At 35.1% G+C, this 23,378-nt stretch overlaps 1 protein-coding gene across 1 annotated transcript in view; it reads right to left on the reverse strand.

The window, feature by feature from the left end:
- Window positions 1-23,378, reverse strand: part of LOC123565408 (putative ammonium transporter 3) — a 187,285-nt gene that overhangs the window by 43,900 nt on the left and 120,007 nt on the right. Inside the window, 1 exon segment of the mRNA XM_053549115.1 lies at window positions 19,799-19,875. Coding sequence (XP_053405090.1) covers window positions 19,799-19,875 — 77 coding nt within the window.

The raw sequence follows: 23,378 nt of genomic DNA on the forward strand, positions 1-23,378 counted from the left end.
TACCAAACATAACTTTCATATTGCATTTTGCTATAATATTTCTGATCCAGATATGATTAAATAGATCTACACATTTTATATTAACAACAGCATGTGAAAAAAACTAAACTGCATTATAAATATAAATTATAATATCTTCTTAAGCGTAGGAATAACAAAGACGCCTGTTTTGATCACGTGATCGATTCTGAAACCGACACTTGTTTTGATCATGTGACCTATTCTGAAATCCAATAACTAGTTCAATACGCTAAAAAAATGTGTTCATGATTCTGCGTGAAAATAGCAACTACTAAGGAATTGCAACGCCACTGATAAGCCGATAGATTATTGATTTTTTTCATCGCCGTGCCTTGACACTGTTGTGGATGTGTATTATGGAGAAACTTTATCAGTTTGCGGCGATCAGTACCGTTTATCAGTAGGCGAATCTATAAATATGCGGCAACATCCTATAGATCCCGATTCGCAATCTGTTAAAATATCTTTTCTGTGCAGGTGTTATTTCTAAAATATTATTTCAGAAAATACAGTGCTGAAATGAAATACTTTTCGCATGTCTAAGAAAATATTTTCAAGAGATATGTTATTTATAAAAATTAATACTATATAAAAATAATAATAATAAAAAATAAAATAAAAAAAAAAAAACAGTGGTTTACTTGAAATAGAATAGGTAGAAAAAATTCATTACTTATTCGTCAGTTTGAATTTATGACTTATTTGGTTCGGGGGTGGGGAGGGGGGAATTAATTTGACAGTTTGATTTTTTGTAATTATTATCTAATCTAACAATCGTCAGTATATTTTCTCTCTCATTGTTCGAATTCGTAAAATCAACTATGAACAGATTACTTCTGCTTTACACCAACTATTAAGAACATTTAAAAGCTTAAAGGGATATGTATGTACTTGGTCGGACCGTCCTTATTCGTGATTGTATATTATGTATAATTATATATTTTGATATCGAAATCAGCCGTAAATCATTAATCATAATGTCTTGTCCACAGAAGTTGCATAAAAATGAATTGAATTTCAAATAGTTACAAAATTTAATACACAGCTGCATATCCATATCGGCGGACTCTTTGCGAAATATGCTTTATCGGCGGTTTCTTGCGTCAGCACCGGCGATTCTTTGCTATAAACAGGTTGGCAGTTAAAAAAGTCAGATAAACACACCAAGTTAATTAAGCTATAATGTTTCCAGATAGTCACCAGCCTAGAGCCTCTCTATGCGTCATGCAGAGAACCTGCCTCTGCATCAAAAAAATAAAGAAAGAAAAAAGAAAAAAAAAATTGATATGCAGAGAGACCGCCGGTGCCACGACAAAACCGAAAGTAAGTGGTTTAGAAAAAATCCATTTACATTTCGGCCTATTTATCTTTATTATTTGGAAGAATATTGATAAATGAATACAAATAGTGCGCTTGATATATATGATATCAAAGCAAAGACTGTGGAAAAAGTCGGGCTAGTGTTCCATGTCAGTACACCATCAACGAATTTCATCAAGTTGCGAGCAAAATCGCTGATAATTATAAGTAAACACTATAAAACATAGAAAAGACAGTCTTATGTTCCGTGCTCCACTTATTTTTGAACAGCAAACCTATGATCATTGATGGCAGCTCGAGTTTTCGCCTCCAATACCAACCTGGGCACTGTTTATAGCAAAAAATAGCCGGTGCCGACGCAAAGAAACCGCCGATATAGCAGATTTCGCAAAGAGTGCGTCGATATGGATATGTACTGTGAATTGGAGAGAGCATCCTAAATATACATGCCATCTAGGGAAGGTTTGAATCCATGGAGATGTTGTCAAAAGTTATGGCATCAGAATCTTGCGGGCATGCAGTAATTTCAATAGCAACCACCACGCCACCGCAAATCAGGGGAGATAATTTTTTTTTAAATTTTTCCTGAAATCCGACCTCACTATAGGGCCAATAGAAACGCGATTATTCTGAAAAAGTACAGCATTTCCCAAACTGAACATGTGCCCGATTCTTTTGTCTAAAGATCAGAACATTATGTATATGACATGTTTAACATATAATGTTCGGGAAATCTTTGAAAAAGGACCGAAGAAAAAATTCATTCCCAGATTTTTATATAAAAAAAAGCCATATATACGCTGATCAAACTGGTATTTATCTGCAGGAAAATTATCGTTTAACGTAAAAAGTGCGCTAAATACTGTTATAATTGCGCGTACATATATGTATTTCATCATTTTTCAGACCGAGTAATTTTTGCTATGGGACGTAATCCACCATTCCGCGATGATAACTTATCACAGGTGCCGGTTATATTTTGGCCTCATTTTATTGGTAATTATCCCTGCAGATGTACATTTATGTTACTAGTTTAATGTATTTCATCTATCTGAGGGCGCAAATGGTTTCTGATGGTGATATTCGAAGACAGAACCACCAGAAATCTTGTTCTTTTTCCACGGGCGTTTCGTATCCTAATTTACTCGAACCTAACTGTATACGCCAGTTCGGTAGGTTCATTGATATGACGAATCACGGTTTTTGTAGTGTTTAATGTATTTCTGATATTATGATATTGATAGTTTGAAATACAGGTGTGTATTAAATAACCTAAAATTGAAACAGACAGTTATTTTTATCAACAAACATAACAAACAATATTAATAATAATATCATCATATATCATGTATGTTTTTAAGAAAACAGTTACTGAATTTTAGCAATAGTTGGAATGAACAAAAAAGGTAGATCTGCAAAAATATTTTTTACGGGTGTTTGTGTGTTAACTAATGACGACTCCTTATTAAAATGATGCTTATTTGTAACAAAAAACATTCCTGACCTTTTTTAATTGATAAGTATTGTACACATTAGAAAACATAGCCTAGATTTTTTCAATGTCAGTTCAAGGAAATCCTGTTCCTTTAAACTTTCACATATTGGAATATTTTGACTTTCTTTCCAAACTTTCATAAAGTGTTACAAAGTTTGCCTGTTTCTGTTAGACTGTCAAGAACACATGATGTCAGGACATAGAGTGCAAACAGAAGTATTGAAGAAATTGAAATACATGTACATAGTATAGCTTTATCTTTTTCATTTTATCAAACCTTGCAATGAAAGGTTTTTGTTTGTCAATGAACAACTGCTATTGAACAAGACTAGATTTTTTATCTTTACCTTTTGAAGAAAATACAGAAGTGTATTGAACACAAAGTTAATAAATTTTATTGTTGTGCACTGTTAAAGTTGTGGCCACTCCATTTCTTGCCACACACAAGTGCATTACATAATGCCTGCATGTACTTCCCTGACATGAATGGGTTACATCAAGTCTTGAAACTGCAAAGCATTGCCCCCATCAGTCCTCTTAGTACTTTGATTATTTTAAACGCTTTAATTCAGAAACAATTTCAAGATAAGTTAAGCCTCATGTGCTGTTTCGTGGACTACAAAAAGGCATATGAATTGATCGATAGAAATTGTCCATGGTACAAGTTACTTAAGTGCGGTGTTGATGGAAATATGTTTGCGATAATCAGCTCTATGTACGACGAGGTTAAATTATGTGTTCGTCATATGAATTCACTTTCAGATTTGTTTGAATGCAACCTAGGTTTATTTCAAGGGGAGATAACCTCGCCAATACTATTTTCATTGTTTTTAAATGATACAGAAATGCAATTGCAGAATAATTTAGATGCAGGCATTACGCTTGATCAATTATCTATATATTTGTTATTATTTGCCGATGTGTTATTCTCAGAAACGAAAGAAGGTTTACAAAAATCTTTAAATGAGTTAGAATTATATTGTAAAAATGGAACCTGACTGTAAATGTAGATAAAACGAAAATTGTTGTTTTTAAGAAAGGGGGTAGAATACACCAAAATTACAGATGGACATACGACGGGAAAGAATTTGAAATTGTTAACAGTTTTAACTATCTAGGTGTTGTATTTTCTAGCGGTGGCTCTTTTATTAAGGCAACTCAAATGTTAGCTGGTAAGGGATTAAAAACAATGCACTCACTGTTTAGTGTTACAAAAGGATCTTATGTATCTGTGGATATCATGTTTAATTTATTTGATGCTTATGCTTTATCTATTTTAAATTACAACTGTGAGGTATGGGGCTTTTCTAAAGCTGAAAATATAGAAAGAATCCATAGAAAATTCTGTAAATGGCTTTTAAATGTAAAGACGTCTACAAATTCTCTCTCGTTATATGCATAATTAGGAAGATTTCCATTATATATTAATAGGTACGTTAGAATTGTTAAATATTGGTTAAAGCTTTTTTCAAGTAAAGACTGTAATTGTATTTTATCTACTGTCATAAGGTCTCAAATAGAACAATTAATCAGCAATCAAAATGTAAAAAAAAATGGGCAGCTAATATACGGAACTTGTTGCAAAATGCTGGCTTTAATGATGTTTGGTTATACCCAGAATCTGTTAATATTAATTCTTTTGTTCCACTTCTTACTACCCGTCTTCACCGCCTCGGTAGCCTAGTGGTAGAGCGTCCGCTTCGAGTGCGGGAGGTCGTGGGTTCGATCCCCGGCCGCGTCATACCAAAGACGTTAAAAATGGTACTAGTAGCTTCCTCGCTTGGCGCTCAGCATTAAGAGGATAGTGCTAGGACTGGTCAGCCCGGTGTCAGTATAATGTGACTGGTATAATGTGACTGGGTGGGGTATCATGCCACGTGTCTACAGCGTGATATTCCAGTGAGGCAGCACTATAAAGTTGGGCATTGTGCCCACTGCTACAAGTAGACACCGTCGTTTATATGACTGAAAAATTGTTGAAAAAGACGTTAAACCCGAACACACAATACTACCCGTCTTCGGGATATATATTTCAGAATGGCATACTAACGTTTCTTCATGTTCCTCGTTATTTTTATATAAACAATTAAAGCTTGATTTTCAACGTGCTTGTTATTTGAGAATTATACAAAATCCTAAAATGAGAAATGCGCTGGCGAAAATAAGGTTAAATTCACATAATTTATTTATCGAAACAGGACGCCATAGAAATATAGAAAGAAATCAAAGGAAATGCTGCTTGTGTACTTTAAACGACATCGAAGATGAATATCATTTTATTTTAATTTGTCCATTATATAGCGATTTAAGAAAGACATATATACAAAGATATTTCTATACAGCTCCCAGTATGTACAAGTTTATTGTTTTACTCAACTCGGATAAAAAGTCAGTGTTAAATAAATTAGCTACGTTTTGTACTAAAGGTTTTAAACTTAGAAATGATGTACTTAACAATTGAGCATATCTTATATTCATCATATATTCCAAGTTAAACACTCTCATACATTGCATGTACGTTTTTGTTTACCTACATGTTCTTATTATAATATTCCATATATAGTCTGTAAAACTGTAAATGTATATTGTAAATGTATCAATGTATATTGTGATCATCATTTATGACGATGAGCTATAAATGCTTAAGTCGAAATAAACTTTCTGTTCTGTTCTGTTCTGTTATTATTATAACCCTTCTTCAATGTCGTGCAATGACCACCAAACATATTCCAAAACGTGGGTATTCTAACTGTTTTATTGCATAGTCTGAATATTTTCCGATGAAATCTAAAAATAATTACTTTCTATTATTGGCACACCTGGGACAATAAAGGAATATATGCAATATATGTCTGTAGTTCTACGCTTGCGATCGAATTCTACAATTTCACGGAGCACGCATTCGTTGCAGTTACATTTTTTTAGGGACGGCAACGAATATACATTTTTGGTATTCGAATATTCGGTCAGCCTTCCGAACGAATATTTGGTCATAAAATGATCAACAAATCAAATCAAAATCCTACGTACGTGTTTATCATGAGTGTATATCAAAATCCCCTTGATCAAAATCCCCTCCGCTGAAAAATGACAGGGTGTTACAAAATCCCCTTCACACTTTTGAAGGGGGTATCATAATCCCCTCTGTGATTTTTACAGGGCTATCATAATCCCCTTCATAAAAATGTTAGGGCTATCATAATCCCCTTCATGAAAATTACAGGGCTATCAAAATCTCCCTGATTGAAATCCCCTCTTTTGGGAATTGTGTGGTTTCTATTTTCATAAAGTTATAATAACCAGCATTATAGATATATAGATATATGAAAGATAAGCAGTACAATACAACTATGACAACAAATCAGTTTCTATTCATTTTAATTCACTAAAAAATAAATAAAATACAACAAGTATAACAGTTATTTCATGTCATTGTTATCTCATTTATAACATTAGCACAAGAGTTCTTAGTTAAACTAAATCACATTTCAATTAGTCACTAAAATGTTCATAAAATACAACAAGTATAACAGTTATTTCATGTCATTATTATCTCATTTATAACATTAGCACAAGAGTTCTTAGTTAAACTAAATCACATTTCAATTAGTCACTAAATGTTCATAAAATACAACAAGTATAACAGTTATTTCATGTCATTATTATCTCATTTATAACATTAGCACAAGAGTTCTTAGTTAAACTAAATCACATTTCAATTAGTCACTAAAATGTTCATAAAATACAACAAGTATAACAGTTATTTCATGTCATTATTATCTCATTTATAACATTAGCACAAGAGTTCTTAGTTAAACTAAATCACATTTCAATTAGTCACTAAAATGTTCATAAAATACAACAAGTATAACAGTTATTTCATGTCATTATTATCTCATTTATAACATTAGCACAAGAGTTCTTAAGTAAACTAAAGCACATTTTCCTGTGTCTGCTTTACTATAAACTGTTATATAACACTTAGTTAATTCTAATAAATTGTCCCATAGCATTAAGAAATTCCTGAATATTCTTTTTGCCATTGGCATACTGTTGACAAAGAGTCTTCAGTCTCTGCTGGTGTGCTTTTGTTGATTTCTTCACTCTTTTCTTGGGCGGTTCTCCACGCTCACACCTCAATATGTCGGCTTCAACCATTGTTGCATCCTTATTCAAACAGCTTACTACTGTCAAGAGTGATGGTTTTGAATGACCTACAAGATGTTTGAAACTATGGCTCCACGACTCGCACTGGTTGTTTGTTCTGTCTCTGTCCTGAAGCGTAGCTTCATGTACATTCCATACTGTTGGGCAGAATCTTGGAGATGTCTTGCGTAGTCTTAAGTTTCCATTTGGTGCCACTACGGATCTGAAGTTACCATTAACATAATTAGCATCAAAGTAAAGTGACAGTCACATTTTAAACAAAGGCATTATTAGCCTTTAACGAAAACATAAAATGTGTCTTATATATTTTAATAAAATATTTCATCTTTAATTGTTATACACACCTGTACATGGACATCATGCGAAAGGACTGCCCGGACAGCGTTGTGTATCGCCACTTCATAATCTGTGACAATACGCACTGGGTTTGGACGGATGTCTCGCTGAAGACAGGCATCTAGAATACCTGTCAGCATCTCCTCATACACCACTTGTTGTTTGGACGGCAGAAGTGCATAGACTGCTGAGGCACAGGTCTCTGCAAGCGGAACTCGGATCACGAACAGCTGCTGGAATTGTGTAGGCGCTGTAGAGTGTGTTCCGTCCATAAACCAGGTGTCTGCATTCTCGAGTAAGCCCAAACCATCGTCTGTTGCGAAGAGAATAACACGTTGTTGGGATTCATTATCATAGATGACATTACCAGCATATTCATCAGGAAACGGGACTGGGATTTCTGTTTTTGTGGATGGGTCCTTTGGTGATGTTCCCTTTTTTGCGCGTCGTGCTGTCTGCTTGAGAGCGTTCTTCGAACCAGCAGCTACAATTACCTTAAAATAAACAAATAAAAAAGCATTGGTAACAAAGACCATCAAAAAGGAAATAAACTTGTAATAATTAATGCATAGATTAAATACATATCATTAATTATTCATGTTGATTTTGGATAATATTTTTATTTAAATGAATTTAAAACGATCATTACAATCATTGTCCTAAAACTGCTATTAATTCAGAAATTTCATAATATTTCAGAGCACCTTAAATTAAACGTATAGTAAGTTGGAAAAAAAAAACACCCTAATAGATAAAAATCTTGAACTTCATTTTTCACTTTGATTCGAACATTTGTGCAACAGGCATTATGCAAACTAAAATACTAGCAGGCTTTTGAACAAAAAAATGTACAGACTTGACATTTATATGACTGTATACTCACTTCTTTGGACTGTAAAGATAGCTTGTCTGTAACAATCTGACCAGGGTTACCACGATTAGCTTCTGCACTGGACTTGATTTCGGCTCTAACTCTGAGTGCCTGGTTGGCAAAGAAATCTGGCTCATGACTATGCCCCACTGATGATTTGATGTCTGTAACCTAAAATATATGGAATATCTATAGTTACTTTTACCATTTAAATTGCACTTCAAAAACAGACTTTTTTGCTGATCAGTGATACATCAAATTTTACATTGTGGAAGAATTTTGATTTGAACATGATACAGGAAAAGTAGCAATGCATTTATGTTGTTTGTCCTCTTGGTAAAATATAGTCCCGTAAGCTGACAAGAAATGTAACAAAGTAACATAAGTTACAAATGCATAATATCAGTGTGTCTTAAAAAGGTCTTCAGTTTTGTGAAATATGTCAGAGAAACTAAAATTTATGTAGTGTATTTACCAGCTGCACATTATTTCCTTTCCAGTTAGAGTATCGGTGAAAATATTGTCAAATATAAACCAGACTGTTACATGTGTTTTCAACTTGTGATAATAAAGAGAAGTTTTACAAATATACATACACATAAACATCAAAATTCACTCACCAATACATCAGTGACAAGTGCACCCTTGCAAGACTTGGCTATTCTTTGAGAGCATTCCCATCTTATTGTGGATTTTGACTGACTCTTCTTTGTGTATGCAAAGCCAGCATTAAGGAGTTTACGAGAACCTTTATTACTTTGAATGACTTCCATTATGAAAGAACATACAATGATGTGATGTCCTTCTTGCATTTTCTTATATTTTATACCCAAAATTATACAAATTAGATTTTTGAGTAAAAAAAAACTGTTAAAATAGAATGGTGGGAGTAACAAATAAGATAAAACAAATCAAAGGCTATATTTTTCTATTACAGTAATTATCAGTGTAGATCTGAAGCAATTTTCCTAATTAAATAATGAACAGCATTAATTGAAATACAAATACCAATTAAACGCTGTTATTAACTGGCAAACTGTGAAAGTAAAGATTGTAAATTGTTATACATGATAAAGAAACATGCCTTATAAATAACTTGATAACACACAAAAAATTAAAAAGAATATTAACACTTTCAATAAATGGTTAACACCCTATAGTACAACATCAAAGTCGATTAATCTCTGTTCTTTTACTCATTGTTCTTACAAAAGGGTAGTTAAATAATTGTGTCTGAAAAACTGTCAAACTGTCAAACTGTTACAAATATTGGTTAACATCAAACAGAAGTTTTTCAATAAATAGTTAACACCCTAGTACAACATCAAAGTCAATTAATCTGTTCTTTTACTCAAAAATTGGTTAATATCAAACAGAAGTATCATAGCCCAATTCAATTATCTCTGTCTAGAAACTGAGACATTATCCCTATTTTAATTTGAAAGAGGGGATTTTGATAGCCCTGTAATTTTCATGTAGGGGATTATGATAGCCCTAACATTTTTATGAAGGGGATTATGATAGCCCTGTAAAAATCACAGAGGGGATTATGATACTCCCTTCAAAAGAGTGAAGGGGATTTTGTAACATCCTGTCATTTTTCAGTGGAGGGGATTTTGATCAAGGGGATTTTGATTGTCTCCCGTTTATCATACCCTAAAATCAGCGACACGCATTGAATCTACTTTCGTTTTACACCGGAAGGAAGTAATCCAGATTAAGACTGACAAACCGTTCTCATCGCTTGTTCATATTTTGGAATATAGAATATTGGTTATTTGCCTTTATATACACATAATTCATATAGGAATTATTTATTTCTTACAGGGATAAAGCCCTAACTATTACACGTAGTCGACTTCCTATCAGTTGATCGCGTGAAATACTTCAAAACGACAGGAGGCATTGCTTGCATTTTGACGGTAGATTCGCGGGGTGGAAGAGTCTAATAAGGATAATATAAAGAAAACAAATATTTGGCTTAACTTTTTTCTTTGTCTAAATATTGAGTACTAATTTAAAAGATGAAATGTCAACCATACGAATTACATTTATTTGTCATATCAATTAGATAATCCGATTTACTTTACATAAAGAAAATATGCATCACCTTTGACATTTGACTTGTTTTCTATTCTTTCGGCATGTTTCTTTACTCAAATACATCTTTTATCGACTTTGATTGAAATCCGAGTCATTAGTTCAAGTGCTGTCTGATGATTTTTAATTACTCGCGGTTCGCACCTACGGAAAAAAAGGTGATTTATAACGGATTCACATCAATTAGTCACCTTTTAAATTTTCTAAAGGTAAGCAATTTGCGGTATTAACTACAGGGTACACTGTCATCCCCATAGCAATGTACAATCTCGGCGCGCTAATATACAAAATGACACGTCTGAAAAAGAAAGAATCCATTTTCGCACGAATTTATAACGAAAGCGCGCGGGTTTTGGCAAATTAGATAAACGAACATTTATGGTTATTTCGTTAGGCTTTTATCTATTTTCATGATTTTGTTGTTTTTTTTTCGAATATTCGAATAGTGAAACAGTATTCGAATATTCGAATATCCGAATATTCGTTGCCATCCCTAATTTTTTTATATTTAGCTTTGCCGAATTCATTCAGATAGCATAGTTTTAAATTTATATACAACGGTACAAATTTCATTACGATGTTTACATGGCACAAACAATCCATGCACATGTGATCTCAGCAAGGGCAGTAATTACTGTCTGCACTGTTTCTAGTGTTTATCGTTGCAAAGCTCGTAACTCCTTTTTGATTTAATATAAGTTTTCATTACTTAAAATACTGATACAAGTGATTCTTTAAATTGGTCATTTGATGTTGGCAATGCAGCCAAAGACAACAAGTACTGCATTAGCATTTACCACACTTAATACTAAATATACATTGTACTACATTAACAACGTTGTGCTAGATTCATTTGTATTTCAGTTCCGAATGTTCTACTAGGTGGATAAAAGACCATATGTTTTTTTCGGCGCAGCATGTCCTACATTCTCCGATACGAATACGACGCAGATATAGAGGGGTTTCTCAAAGGTTTTATTGATGAATATCAAAGGTAAAGCCAAGGGCGTATACATACATAGAGAAGAACAATGACAAATTCAGTCATTAATTAAACAGTATAAGTTCTAACTGTTTTCGTGTGGAAACAAGTGCAGCACATGCATCTACAATTAATGATAACAACTGTCCGGGATGCCGCCATAATATACCTGTTACTTTGTATATTTTAAACTCTGCAATAGAATGACGTTAATAGGTTTAACACATTTTCTGCGCTCATGACCTCTCTTCCTCGCAAGCTGTGTAGCCCGATATGGTGTTATAAGGGGCACTTGTCTTCGTAAATCTTGTCACCCAGAAGTACGCACTGAAACGTTTTCTTGAAGAAATATTTTCAGTGCTGAATGAAAATCAAAAGAAAAGTGGGGGTCATGTTTGATGCAAGAAAAATATTTTCAGTCAAACAAAAAAACTGCAAAATCAGCTGACAAATTTCTAGATTCTTAAGCAGAATTGCCAACGTGTGGTTGGTAGGAAAAGTTAAGCCTCTCTTTGGCCTCATTGACTGCACATGCATGGGGATGACGTCAAAGCAGGTGCGCGTCGGCAATTTTGGATTAATCTCATTATGTTATGAATAGAAAAGATCGTTATGCATCTATTTCAAGAATGACCCAACAGCCGAACTTTACAATGACCTCACTGTTCTATTTATAAAAAAATAAATTCTGCTTAAAGTATACGTACCTGACTCTAGTATATCCTATTTCGGGCTTGTTCGCGGGCATTAAAGGTCAGGTCTCAACAAGACGGGAAGATAACATGATATAAAAGACAAAATATATTACGGCAAAAATCAAATAAATAATACGTTAATTGTTCCTTCTCTTGAGAAGGAACATTTATAGTCAACCCACTTGACGGAGCAGGTAATGGATACGAGGGTACTTTCAAGCATCCGAATATCAGTACGGCGCTGCCATCTTGGATTCATACATATTCATTACAAATAGCCTCTATGCCACTTTGTGTTAGTACGTCTTTACGTAAATCTATTGTGAAATGCATGTTATTAACAGCAGGCTGACAACCCTTACGAAATGGTCAAAAAAGCTGCGAACATGCTGCGAACATGCCGCGAACATACCTATTCGATGGAAGTATTCGCGGGATATTCGCTGCTACCGCGATCATGCCGCGATTGGTTTGATACTAGTTCGCGGGATATCCGCAGGAAGACCAATGATCGCGGCATGTTCGCGAGAAGAACTTAGAAGATTATAATCTTTTGGTAGACTGTTACTGAAGAGCTTTTATAAGATCAGGTAATTGTAGATCAATTAATTTGTAACATTATCTGTAAGGTCACAGTGTTAGTCTGATAAGTTAATTACAACCAGATATTCTGGACATGTTTAGAAGGAAATCTGTGTGCATTACAGACAGTTTTCAGAAGTGATTCTTAGAGGCTGATAGGAATATATACTTTTTTGTGGTAAGTCAGAAAATTTATATTTAATATCTATACTCATATATCTCAGTAAACATAAGGAATTTTGAAAATGAAATAGATATGCTTAACCTTTTGCAGAGCTGTATCAGATTATCTAAAAAGAAATATAAAATTAGCTTATTTTGACAATTTCTAAGCTTCATAAGTCTGATAATTAACATGTAAAACTATGACAGATTTGCAGTGATACATATAACTACACTTCTAAACAGTGTGAAGAAAAATATTGGGATGAAATGAATACATGCACCCAGACACTGTTATTGAATTATGACAAGTAACAGTTAAAATTCAAACATATTTTATCATTAACACTTTGTTTAAAATGCTCCAAATATGATATAAAAAAGTTCAGACATTGACAATTGGAATTTGTTACAACCTCAGTGTTCAAGTTTATTCAATAAATTTATATCCCTGATTCCTACTAATTTATTTGTTTTTCACTTTTTCTGTACATGCTTTTTTGTACACAATTTCTGTAGAGATGGTTTTCAGCTAGTTCGCGGCATGTTCGCATGAACTAGTTTGCGGGATGTTCGCAGCAACTAGTTCGCGGGATGATCGCAGCAACTTGTTCGCGGGAAGTTCACAGCAACTTGTTCGCGGCAAAACTAATTTGCATGTGAAAAGTGAACACCAAACGAACATCCCGCGAACAATTATACCAATGTACCAAAAGTGTTCGCGGAATGTTCGCCGGATATTCGCGGCATGATCGCAGCAAGTATTCGCGGCAAACTACAATATTTCCGTAAGGGAAGGAACAATAATTCGTATAGAGTACTAACCCGTGCATTGAATAATTGATACTGTAGAATAGAGATTAATATGATGAATATGCTTGATCTAAAAATAGACTCCTGCCAAATAATCATGTAATGAAATAAATGATATAAAAATAGACTTCTGCCAAATAGTCATGTTATGAAACGTGGTTTTATAGCTTCAAATATATTTGTGCAATTGCAAATGTTGTAGTTCAGGTTTGCAAATGTTTCTTTTCATTTTTTAACCTCTCGAATTTCGTAAATGATTATGTGAAATAGTTTTGTGTATATAATATGCAGGTGTTCGCTTGTGTAAATTACGTGACGAAAACACTTACGGGGGAGTGCTACTTCTGCACAGAATTTCGAAGATTTTAATATTGAACATAAGGTAATCTAACAGACTTTCATCACTGTCATATTAAACGTCTGTAATATGATACTAAAATCATATTTTCTTAAAAGACAAATCATTGCATATGTGCTAGAAGGAACCTTTTGGTCAGCTAAATCTTGTAGTAACTAATTACGGATAAAAACACTTTGATATAAAAAAAATATGTACGAAACTACTTGAAGTAAATAATAAGTACGTGTTTCCACCTTGGAGTCCAGTGACAAAATGACTTTTAGTGAGGTATTCCACTATTTCATTTGACCCACGCAACGTCCAACAATACAGTCTTTCATCTATTCAAATGCAAAGATCCCTTGAATTTAACTCTATTTCTAGACGTATTGATTTCAGACCGGTGTAATGAAGTATTTCGACCCCCATAGAATAACGACCCCCCGGTCATTATTCTATAGAAAATGTGACTCCTTTCCTGTAAAATATTGACTCCACTTATAAAAAACTGACTCCCTTTGAAAACTCTATAGAATAATGACCCCCCGGTCATTATTCTATAGAAAAAATGACCCCTCCAAGTAAAATGCTGACTCCCTAAATATGACTCCCTTCGAATCTCATAGAATAACGACCCCGGTTATTATTCTATAGAAAAAGTGACTCCTTCCATATAAAATACTCACTGCCGAAATTACTACATTCGAACTCTCATACAATATCGATTCCCGGACATAATTCTATTTAAAAATGTTACTCTTTCCGTGTAAAACAACGGCTCCTAAAAATACTTTCGACGATAATATCTCAGACAAAAAAGTGATCCCCACCAAACCTAACGGACAATTTTACTAGATCTACAACTCTAATACCCTCCATTGCCAATAGTTAACATTTTGATTGTACTACTACTACGGGTGCCGCTACTTCTATTACTATTACTACATGTACTTCTTCTTCTACTCTACTACTACTACTACTACTACTTCTACTACTACTACTATATACAACTGCTACTACTTAAGACCCCTTCTCTTCCTCACATACATTAATGACCTGCCATCACGCGTCAAGTCAACTGTCCGCCTGTTCGCAGATGACTGCTTGATGTACAGAAAAATCACAAGCCAGGAAGACGCCAGACAACTACAAGATGACCTTGACCACCTTCAAGACTGGGAGCGAGAGTGGCACATGGCTTTCAATCCTGAAAAGTGTGAAGTTCTCCATGTAACCAACAAACGAAAACCAGTCAGCTTCACATACAACATCCACAACATACCACTGAAACCCACTGATGCAGCTAAATACCTTGGAGTATCCATCACACCTGATCTGTCCTGGAAAACACATATTGATAACATCACTAAAAAGGCAAATTCCACCATGTCTTTCATTCGCAGAAATATCGGCTCAAGTCCACCACGTGCCAAAGCAACAGCCTACAAGACCTATGTCCGTCCGATCGTAGAGTATGCATCAACAGTCTGGTCCCCGTACGCCGAGACCCACATCAACCAGCTGGAGATGATACAACGTAGAGCAGCCAGGTTCGTCAAATGAGACTATCAACGAACAAGCTCCGTCACTGCTATGCTGCAGGATCTCCAGTGGGATACTCTACAACATAGACGTAATGTAGCTAGGGCAACTATGCTGTACAAGATCAACCACAAACTAGTTGACATCAAACCCGATTCACCACTCCGTCAATCTAGGTCATCCAGGTTCAATGATCAGCAATACACACAGATCTCCTGTTCCAAGTCTTCATATCAACACAGCTTTTTCTCAGCTTCCGTCATCATCTGGAACCGATTGCCTCAGTGCGCCGTGAACCAGTCCACCCTAGAGGGCTTCAAGACTGTCATGGCTGGCATACACACCTTGTAACGTCGACGCTGAATTTTTATCAGATTTTAAAGTTTGTACATAGAGAGATCTTTAGACTGTACATAGTCCACCTTCAGCTGCGCATGCAGGGTTTTTAAACATAAATCGCGAGTATACTCTACACAGAGTGAGACGATCACTAAGATGATGAAGATGATGATACTACTATGCCTGCTTCCACTAATACGTCTTGTACATCTACCTCTTCTTCTCCTGCTGCTGTTGTTACTGTCACTTATTCCTCCTCTGCAACTGCTGCTGGTGCTGGTGCTGGTGCTGGTACTGCAACTGCCACTACCACTGCCACTACTACTACTACTTTCTATTGTTGCCGCTACCGTACTTTACTGCCACTGCTAAGTATTGCAACTTCTATTAATACTAAGTTCTATGCTAGCAGTTTCTTGTGCAGTTTTCTTCTGAAGAATTACTTCATACCGAAGTTTGCAGGGATTATTGACACTGGTGTGTTTTGTGAACGTATTGTGAATTGTTATTTTCCTGAAAAAATAATGTATACACCAAGATACAGCGTCTAAAAATAGAATCCATTTTCCTGTTGCGGAATGCTCTGATTTCTGTGTCAAGTGATGGTATCTGGGGCTAATGATCAAACGGAAGGACGGACGACGGACAAGGGCAAATCTATATGCCCCACTCCCCAGAGTGGGGGCATAAAATGCAGCAATTAGGCCTTAGATACATGAGTTAAATTTGACCAAATGACCGGGGTCGTTTTTTTATGGGAGTCAATATTCTTCGTGAGGTTCAGTTTACTTCACGTGGGGGAGTCATAGTACTATGATCTGGAGGTCATAATACTATGACCGGGGGGTCACTTTTTTCTATAGAATAATGACCGGGGGGTCATTATTCTATGGGGGGTCGAAATACTTCATTACACCGGACGTTCAACAATAGCATGTAAACGTGTCAAAGTTAATCCCTGTAAAAACTGGATATTTTAAATATAAAAAAGTAACATCTTTATATTGGGTTTTAAAATCAAAGTTTCAGAGTCCTTCTAGAGCTTAAGGGCTAGTGTCATTGGAAAGGTCTCATGAAGTAGATTCCAAAAATGTATACTTCAACAGGTCTATCTCTTACTGTTACTGAACAATCCGCGTTCAAAAAAAGCCAGTGAAATCACTCATGCGTAAAATGGCGATTCCTGCTTTATTACTCAACCAAATATAGCTATGTTTGGTATCCTATAAAATGGTTTGACAACGTCTATACGCTTTTAGAATTAAACCGGAAGCAAAGTCACTCATGCGTAAAATGCAACTTTTCTCCCTAATGGCTCAACTGAATCTAATCGTGCTTGGTAACAAATGAAAGGCTTTGACGAGTACTATTGACTTGTCTACACAAAATGAATGTTTGGTCACTCATGCGTAATTATAAAATGCGCAAAAATATGCTTACCCGGTCTTTACATTTTGATATTCAACATGGCAGTGAAAGAAATTCCAGAGTTATTTAAATGATAAATAAAGTTAAAGTAATGTTCTGATTGGTCAGTATAATAATAGAGTTTAACGTTATCTCAAAGTTTAACTCAAACTTTAAAGCCCCTTTTATATATTTTACTGTACCTTTTTTCAGTCAGGTTTTTAAATTATAGTTATGAAATATATCTGGAAATTTCAAAGTGAAAAATATTGGGATGAAAAAATATCAAATATTTTTCACAGCTACGAAAATAAATGTTGACGTCCAGTTGCTGAATGATGTTTCAATTTTGCACTGAAACGAACAAACATTTGCTTTATCTATTTAATCATATTTTGAAAAACAGTTCGCACAGTCTCTAAAATCAAACTACACGAGTGTTTGTGAAAAATAAATACTACCTTAAGCCTCATATCAATCGGTACTTACTTTACATATTAAATCATCAACAAATAAATTGTGTTTGTTGGGTGTTAAATCACAACGACATTATAGCTCTAGGTCATATGGTGACGTTCTAGCTTTCCACGGTAGAGGAAAACCCCAACCCTTGCCTCAAGTTTCGAACCTACAGATTGAGAGGCAAGTGAATAAAGCGACTTAACCACGCTGCAAAGGAGGCCCTCATTACAAATATAAACTGCATAAATGGAAAGAAGTTTTAATACAAGCTTTTAGCTTACTCCTCAATCTTATCATATCAATATATGTTTGTATGAAATGCATATTTGGAAAATTAATATTGTTTAAACCAAATGGGCCTTAAACTATCAATATAATGTATTTCCAAATTCAATATGAACATTTCAGGCATGAAGTTACCCTGACTCGAAAGAACGAACAAAGAAATGTAACTGTAGTAACTGCAAGGTAACACGTAAATGAACACCTCCTTCATGATATGTCTGATGATTCACAACCTGAACAAGCCCGCCAGCAAAGCAATGACTATCCTGGACCTGTAGATCATAGAGACAATATGGCGTATGCTTTTTCAGACACAGAATCGAATGGCGCACCAGTAGCACCAGGACCTCGAAAGTACCGACGACGTCTGGTCGATTTGATATGAGATCATAATGAACTTATGATTTATGTAAAGGTCCGCCAGCAAAGCAACGACTCTACGATCTACAGATCCAGGATAAATGACATGAATTGTGTGCCATTTTGGGCTTGATTTGTCAGGTGACGATTAGGCAATTAATGTAATTTCATTGTCAGACAATATCATAATTTACAATCAAGACTCCATTTGATACTTTTTTATTAATGCTACCATGTAAATGAAATGATCAAGAAACAATTTTGTTTGTATTATGCCTAAGACATTATCATGAGACGACCCTCAATATTCATGCTAAGTCCAGCGGCGACATCGGCATATGGATAGGTAAGAAATGCCTTTTAAGCTCGCTTTTTCTCGGAGGTCGACAAGCTCTCGACAGTCAAATAAAAACGTTGTTTAAATAACAAGTCATTGTTAGACTGGGAAACTAACTTTGTAAGGCATCTTTTTATTGGATTAATTATATCCCATGCATGAAACAGGTCAATGAAATACGGTGTATTCAGGCTTTCATGAAAAATGCTATTTTTATATTAACAGCCTATCACATCTGCACAATTCTTTCTGACTCAGTGCTGATATCGTCGGTGTGTTAAGCAATTACGCTTTCTTATTATCGAAGAAACACCGTTACTTTTTCTAGTAACATTGCACACCATTAATTGTCTAATTTGCCCGACTGCACACGTCACGATTGCATTTGCCAGAATATTACTTTCTCCATATTAAAAAAAATGAAATAAATAAATAATAATAAAAAAATATATTTTTGAAATGTTAATTTTATTATGTATTGAAAGATAATTCCGCAGTTAAAATCTACCTGCTGTGTCAGTTAAAAAATAGACATGACTGTATATTGCCTGTAGTTTTCAGGTACTAGGCTGATTAGCTTGAACTCCACATATAGTGCCGGTACACCTTGCGAAGAACAATCAGGGGTGTATGTATATTCAGGTTTGAAAATTTGTTTATTGATTAACGTAACTGATATTCAACTTCAGTTTTATAGGTAAAGAAAGCCGTTTGCTCAATATGTTGCTCAATAGTTTTTATCCTGAAAGTATACACAAAACTACGTGTTTTATGGATTCGTCTAAAATGAGCCGAAAGGTAGTTCTTGTTACTTTTGAATTTCGACAAAAAACATGAGATTTTATGAAATAAGAGCAGTGGAAAATCTTCAGTAGGGAGCTTGAAAACAAAATGCACAGTACAGTTGCTTCAAGCGAAACATATCTCACAAGACTAGCCACTACACTTATAATAATGATATTTCTAAATTTTTCCTTTTTTTTTGTCTTTTCCCATTTCTTAGTGACAAAGGCCAGTCTATTCTAGAGATTTTCATTGAGGAATGATGTTGAAATTATGATACTGAACATATGATATAGATTGCCTCTATGCACTACATTGAATCATGAAAATGTGAAAAAAATATATAATAGTCTAGGAACTAGTCTAATATCTCAAATATAAGATGTTTAAATTGGATACCTGTAATCGACACAAGAGACCCCAGAAGTCCATTTATCATGTATGTTACGTCAAATTTTCTCTTCTTCACGATGTAGCTATACGTCAAATTACACAAAAATACCATATAAAATACAAACATTTAAGTCGATCTGGCAAACCTACATTAGAAGTTATCTTAGTTAATATAAGCTAGATAATTCCACCGAAGATTATCAAACGCACAGTTTTGTATTCAAAACGCTGAAATCTGACTTGTTAGTAATCTAAAATTATTATCATATTAAAGTGTGTTTAAGGTAGTTTGAAGTCAGTAAATGGCTACAGTTTCAATGAAAAGAAATAAGTAAAGTTATATCCGTATATATTTTGTATGGGATTTTAGCATGGGGTGCCATATCACCATCCAGGACGGTGCCATAATTTTACCAGTAGATTATAGCACCCTTGGGGTGCCATATTACCCATAATTTTACTAGTAGATTATAACACCCCATGGTATTTTAACATGGGGTGCCATATCACTATCCGGAACGGTGGCATATATTTTACCAGTAGACAATAAGGAAATTACTTTCTTTAGTAAAGAAATGGAGTGGCTCTTAAAAGGGCCGTTGTGTTGAGTTATCTCTTTAGTTCTTAGCCTTATTGTAGTTATTGAGCACCTCGCCCTGTTGAACATCCTTATCGTCCTGATCTTTGTCATGCGAACTAGGTCTTTTGACTATGTACTGCCATCCTGCTCTTTACCCTTGCTGTTTTCCTGTTGAGTCGTACTTTGTGCTAACATTGTTGAAGAAGTAAAGTAGATAGGCACCGTAAGTTGATCTGCTTTGAATTTAACATCACATTCCACCCGATGTATTCGAGTTTCCTGATTGTAAAGTTTAGTTTGACAAGATTAATATTGATTGTCTTGATCTCTTCAAGTATGGATATTCCAAGTTTATTGAGGTATGCATATGTACCTGCTGCTGTGGTTGTTGTTGCTGTTGTTGCTGATACTGTTGGTTCTGTGGTGTAAAATTCGCCTGTGATGAGGTATAATATGAATCTATCCCTAGCTGCATGGTGTTTTGAGGTACCGATGTATACACGGGTTGATGAGTCGGTGTATTGTGTATACGGTTCAATGATATTTGTTGCCTCCATAACTTCTTCAAGTAGTGTTTTGGTTGAAGGTAAGATATCTTTGAATCTTCCATCCTTCCAAAATGAGGCGGACGTAGGCTGCACTCACTTTATATAGCCTGCCTAGAGCCATGATGCAGATAAAACACATTTTTTTAATGGTTGATCAACAATAAGTGTTAAAAATGAGCTTTTCTCCTAACCTACACATCTCAGAAATACCAAACAACAAATACTGTAATAGTATTTATTAAATTGCATAGTAGCGTTTGGACATTGGTTAGACATATCATTGACAATATGTACTTATACATTCCTTATATCCTCATACATACATATATATTCATCAGACAATACAATTCATTTACAAATTTAACAGATCATAATGTATTGTATCCAACAGTATGATAATGTCAATCTATCTAAAGTATTTTAAAATAATAGTCAATAATCTCTTTGACTAAATCACCTATAGTCATTATATTCACAATCCTTGTAATAAAGTCATGTTTACTTCTGAATACCTACTGTAATTAGTGATTAATCAATAACTATTAAAATGTAAGATGAACACCTATTACTATCAGGTAAAAACTATCAAAAGGTCTTAATAAACAGTGAACTGTTCAACATAGTTCATAATATCTAGTTAATTATTATATCATATTACCCCATATATGAAAAACAAGTACTATCAAAATATAACAGTATTAATCTACAGAATACAGTCCTGTGACATTCTAAATACATACTTAAAACCTAGTATACATGAGTAAAGTTTGAGTATTCCTAAATTGTGTGGTCACATTTTTAAACGGAAGTTGTCAGATTTTAACATAAAATTTATTTCCAAGAAAAAATTAAAAATAACCAAGTTGTGTCCAACGCTGAGTGATTTAAATTACCTGTAATTCGATTGTATCGACCACTAAACATGTGACCATATAAACAACTGAGATTGACCAATCAGGAGAAATTATTTTCCGCCTAATTAACTGCTTTCAAACGTCGAAAAATATGTTTCTCCTAACCTACACATCTCAGAAATACCAAACAACAAGGCAGTCTGAAAGACAGCTAAATCCCCCGCCACTGCTATGGATAGTGAAAGGGTAAACCTTTGATTTTAGCTGTGACCTTGACCTTGAACTGACATGGCTGACTCATGAATTCTGCACAACGTCTTGATGAGGTGATCATTTGACCCAAGTTTCATGAAAATCCTTCAAGGGGTTTAGGAGATACAGAGCTGAAACCTTTGACCTTAAGTTGTGACCTTGACCTTGAGTTGACATGGCTGACTCATGAGTTCTTGATGAGGTGATCATTTGACCCAAGTTTGATGAAAATCCTTCAAGGGGTTTAGGAGATACAGAGTGGACACCAAATGGAAGGCTCAAACCTTCGACCCTTAGTTGTGACCTTGACCTTGAGCTGGCATGGTTGACTCATAATTTCTGCACATCGTTCTGATGCGGTTATCATTTGACCCAAGTTTTATAAAATTCCTTTAAGGGGTTTAGGAAATATAGAGCGGACACGAAATGGAAGGCTCAAACCTTTGACCTTCAGTTGCGACCTTGACCTTGAGCCGACATGGCTGACTCATAAGTTCTGCACATCGCCTTGATGAGGTGATCGTTTGACCCAAGTTTGATGAAAATCCTTCAAGGGGTTTAGGAGATATAGAGCGGACGCAAAATGGAAGGCTCAAACCTTTGACCCTAAGTTGTGACCTTGACCTTGAGCCGGCATGACTGACTTATGGGTTCTGCACATCGTATTGATGAGGTGATCATTTGACCCAAGTTTTATAAAATTCCTTCAAGGGGTTTAAGAGAGCGGACACAAAATGGAAGGCTCAAACCTTTGACCCTGAGTTGTGACCTTGACCTTGAGCTGGCATGGCTGACACATAGGTTCTGCACATCGCCTTGATAAGGTGATCATTTGACCCAAGTTTTATAAAATTCCTTCAAGGGGTTTAGGAGATATAGAGCGGACACAAAATGGCAGGCTCAAACCTTTGACCTTGAGTTGTGACCTTGACCTTGAACCGACAAGGCTGACTCATGGGTTCTGCACATCGTCTTGATGAGGTGATCATTTGACCCAAGTTTGATGAAAATCCTTCAAGGGGTTTAGGAGATATAGAGCGGACACGAAAGTGTTACGGACGGAAGGACGGACGGACGGACGGACGGAAGGACGGACGCACACCATTCCTATAATCCCTCCGCCACGGCGGGGGATTAACAAATACTGTAATAGTATTTATTAAATTGCATAGTAGCGTTTGGACATAAGTGAACTTAAAAGAACGGGTGTTTTGTCTTAAAGAAGATATTTATTTAACAAACTTTACTTAATGTATGTATAAACTTGTAGTTAAATCCCCAAAGACTGGGAAACCAACAGCCTATCATTTAATGCATCTTTGATTTTGCCATCTTTGGCATTCTCACTTTTC

The sequence above is a fragment of the Mercenaria mercenaria genome, chromosome 8 (genome assembly GCF_021730395.1).
Source record: "Mercenaria mercenaria strain notata chromosome 8, MADL_Memer_1, whole genome shotgun sequence".
Classification (NCBI taxonomy): domain Eukaryota; kingdom Metazoa; phylum Mollusca; class Bivalvia; order Venerida; family Veneridae; genus Mercenaria; species Mercenaria mercenaria.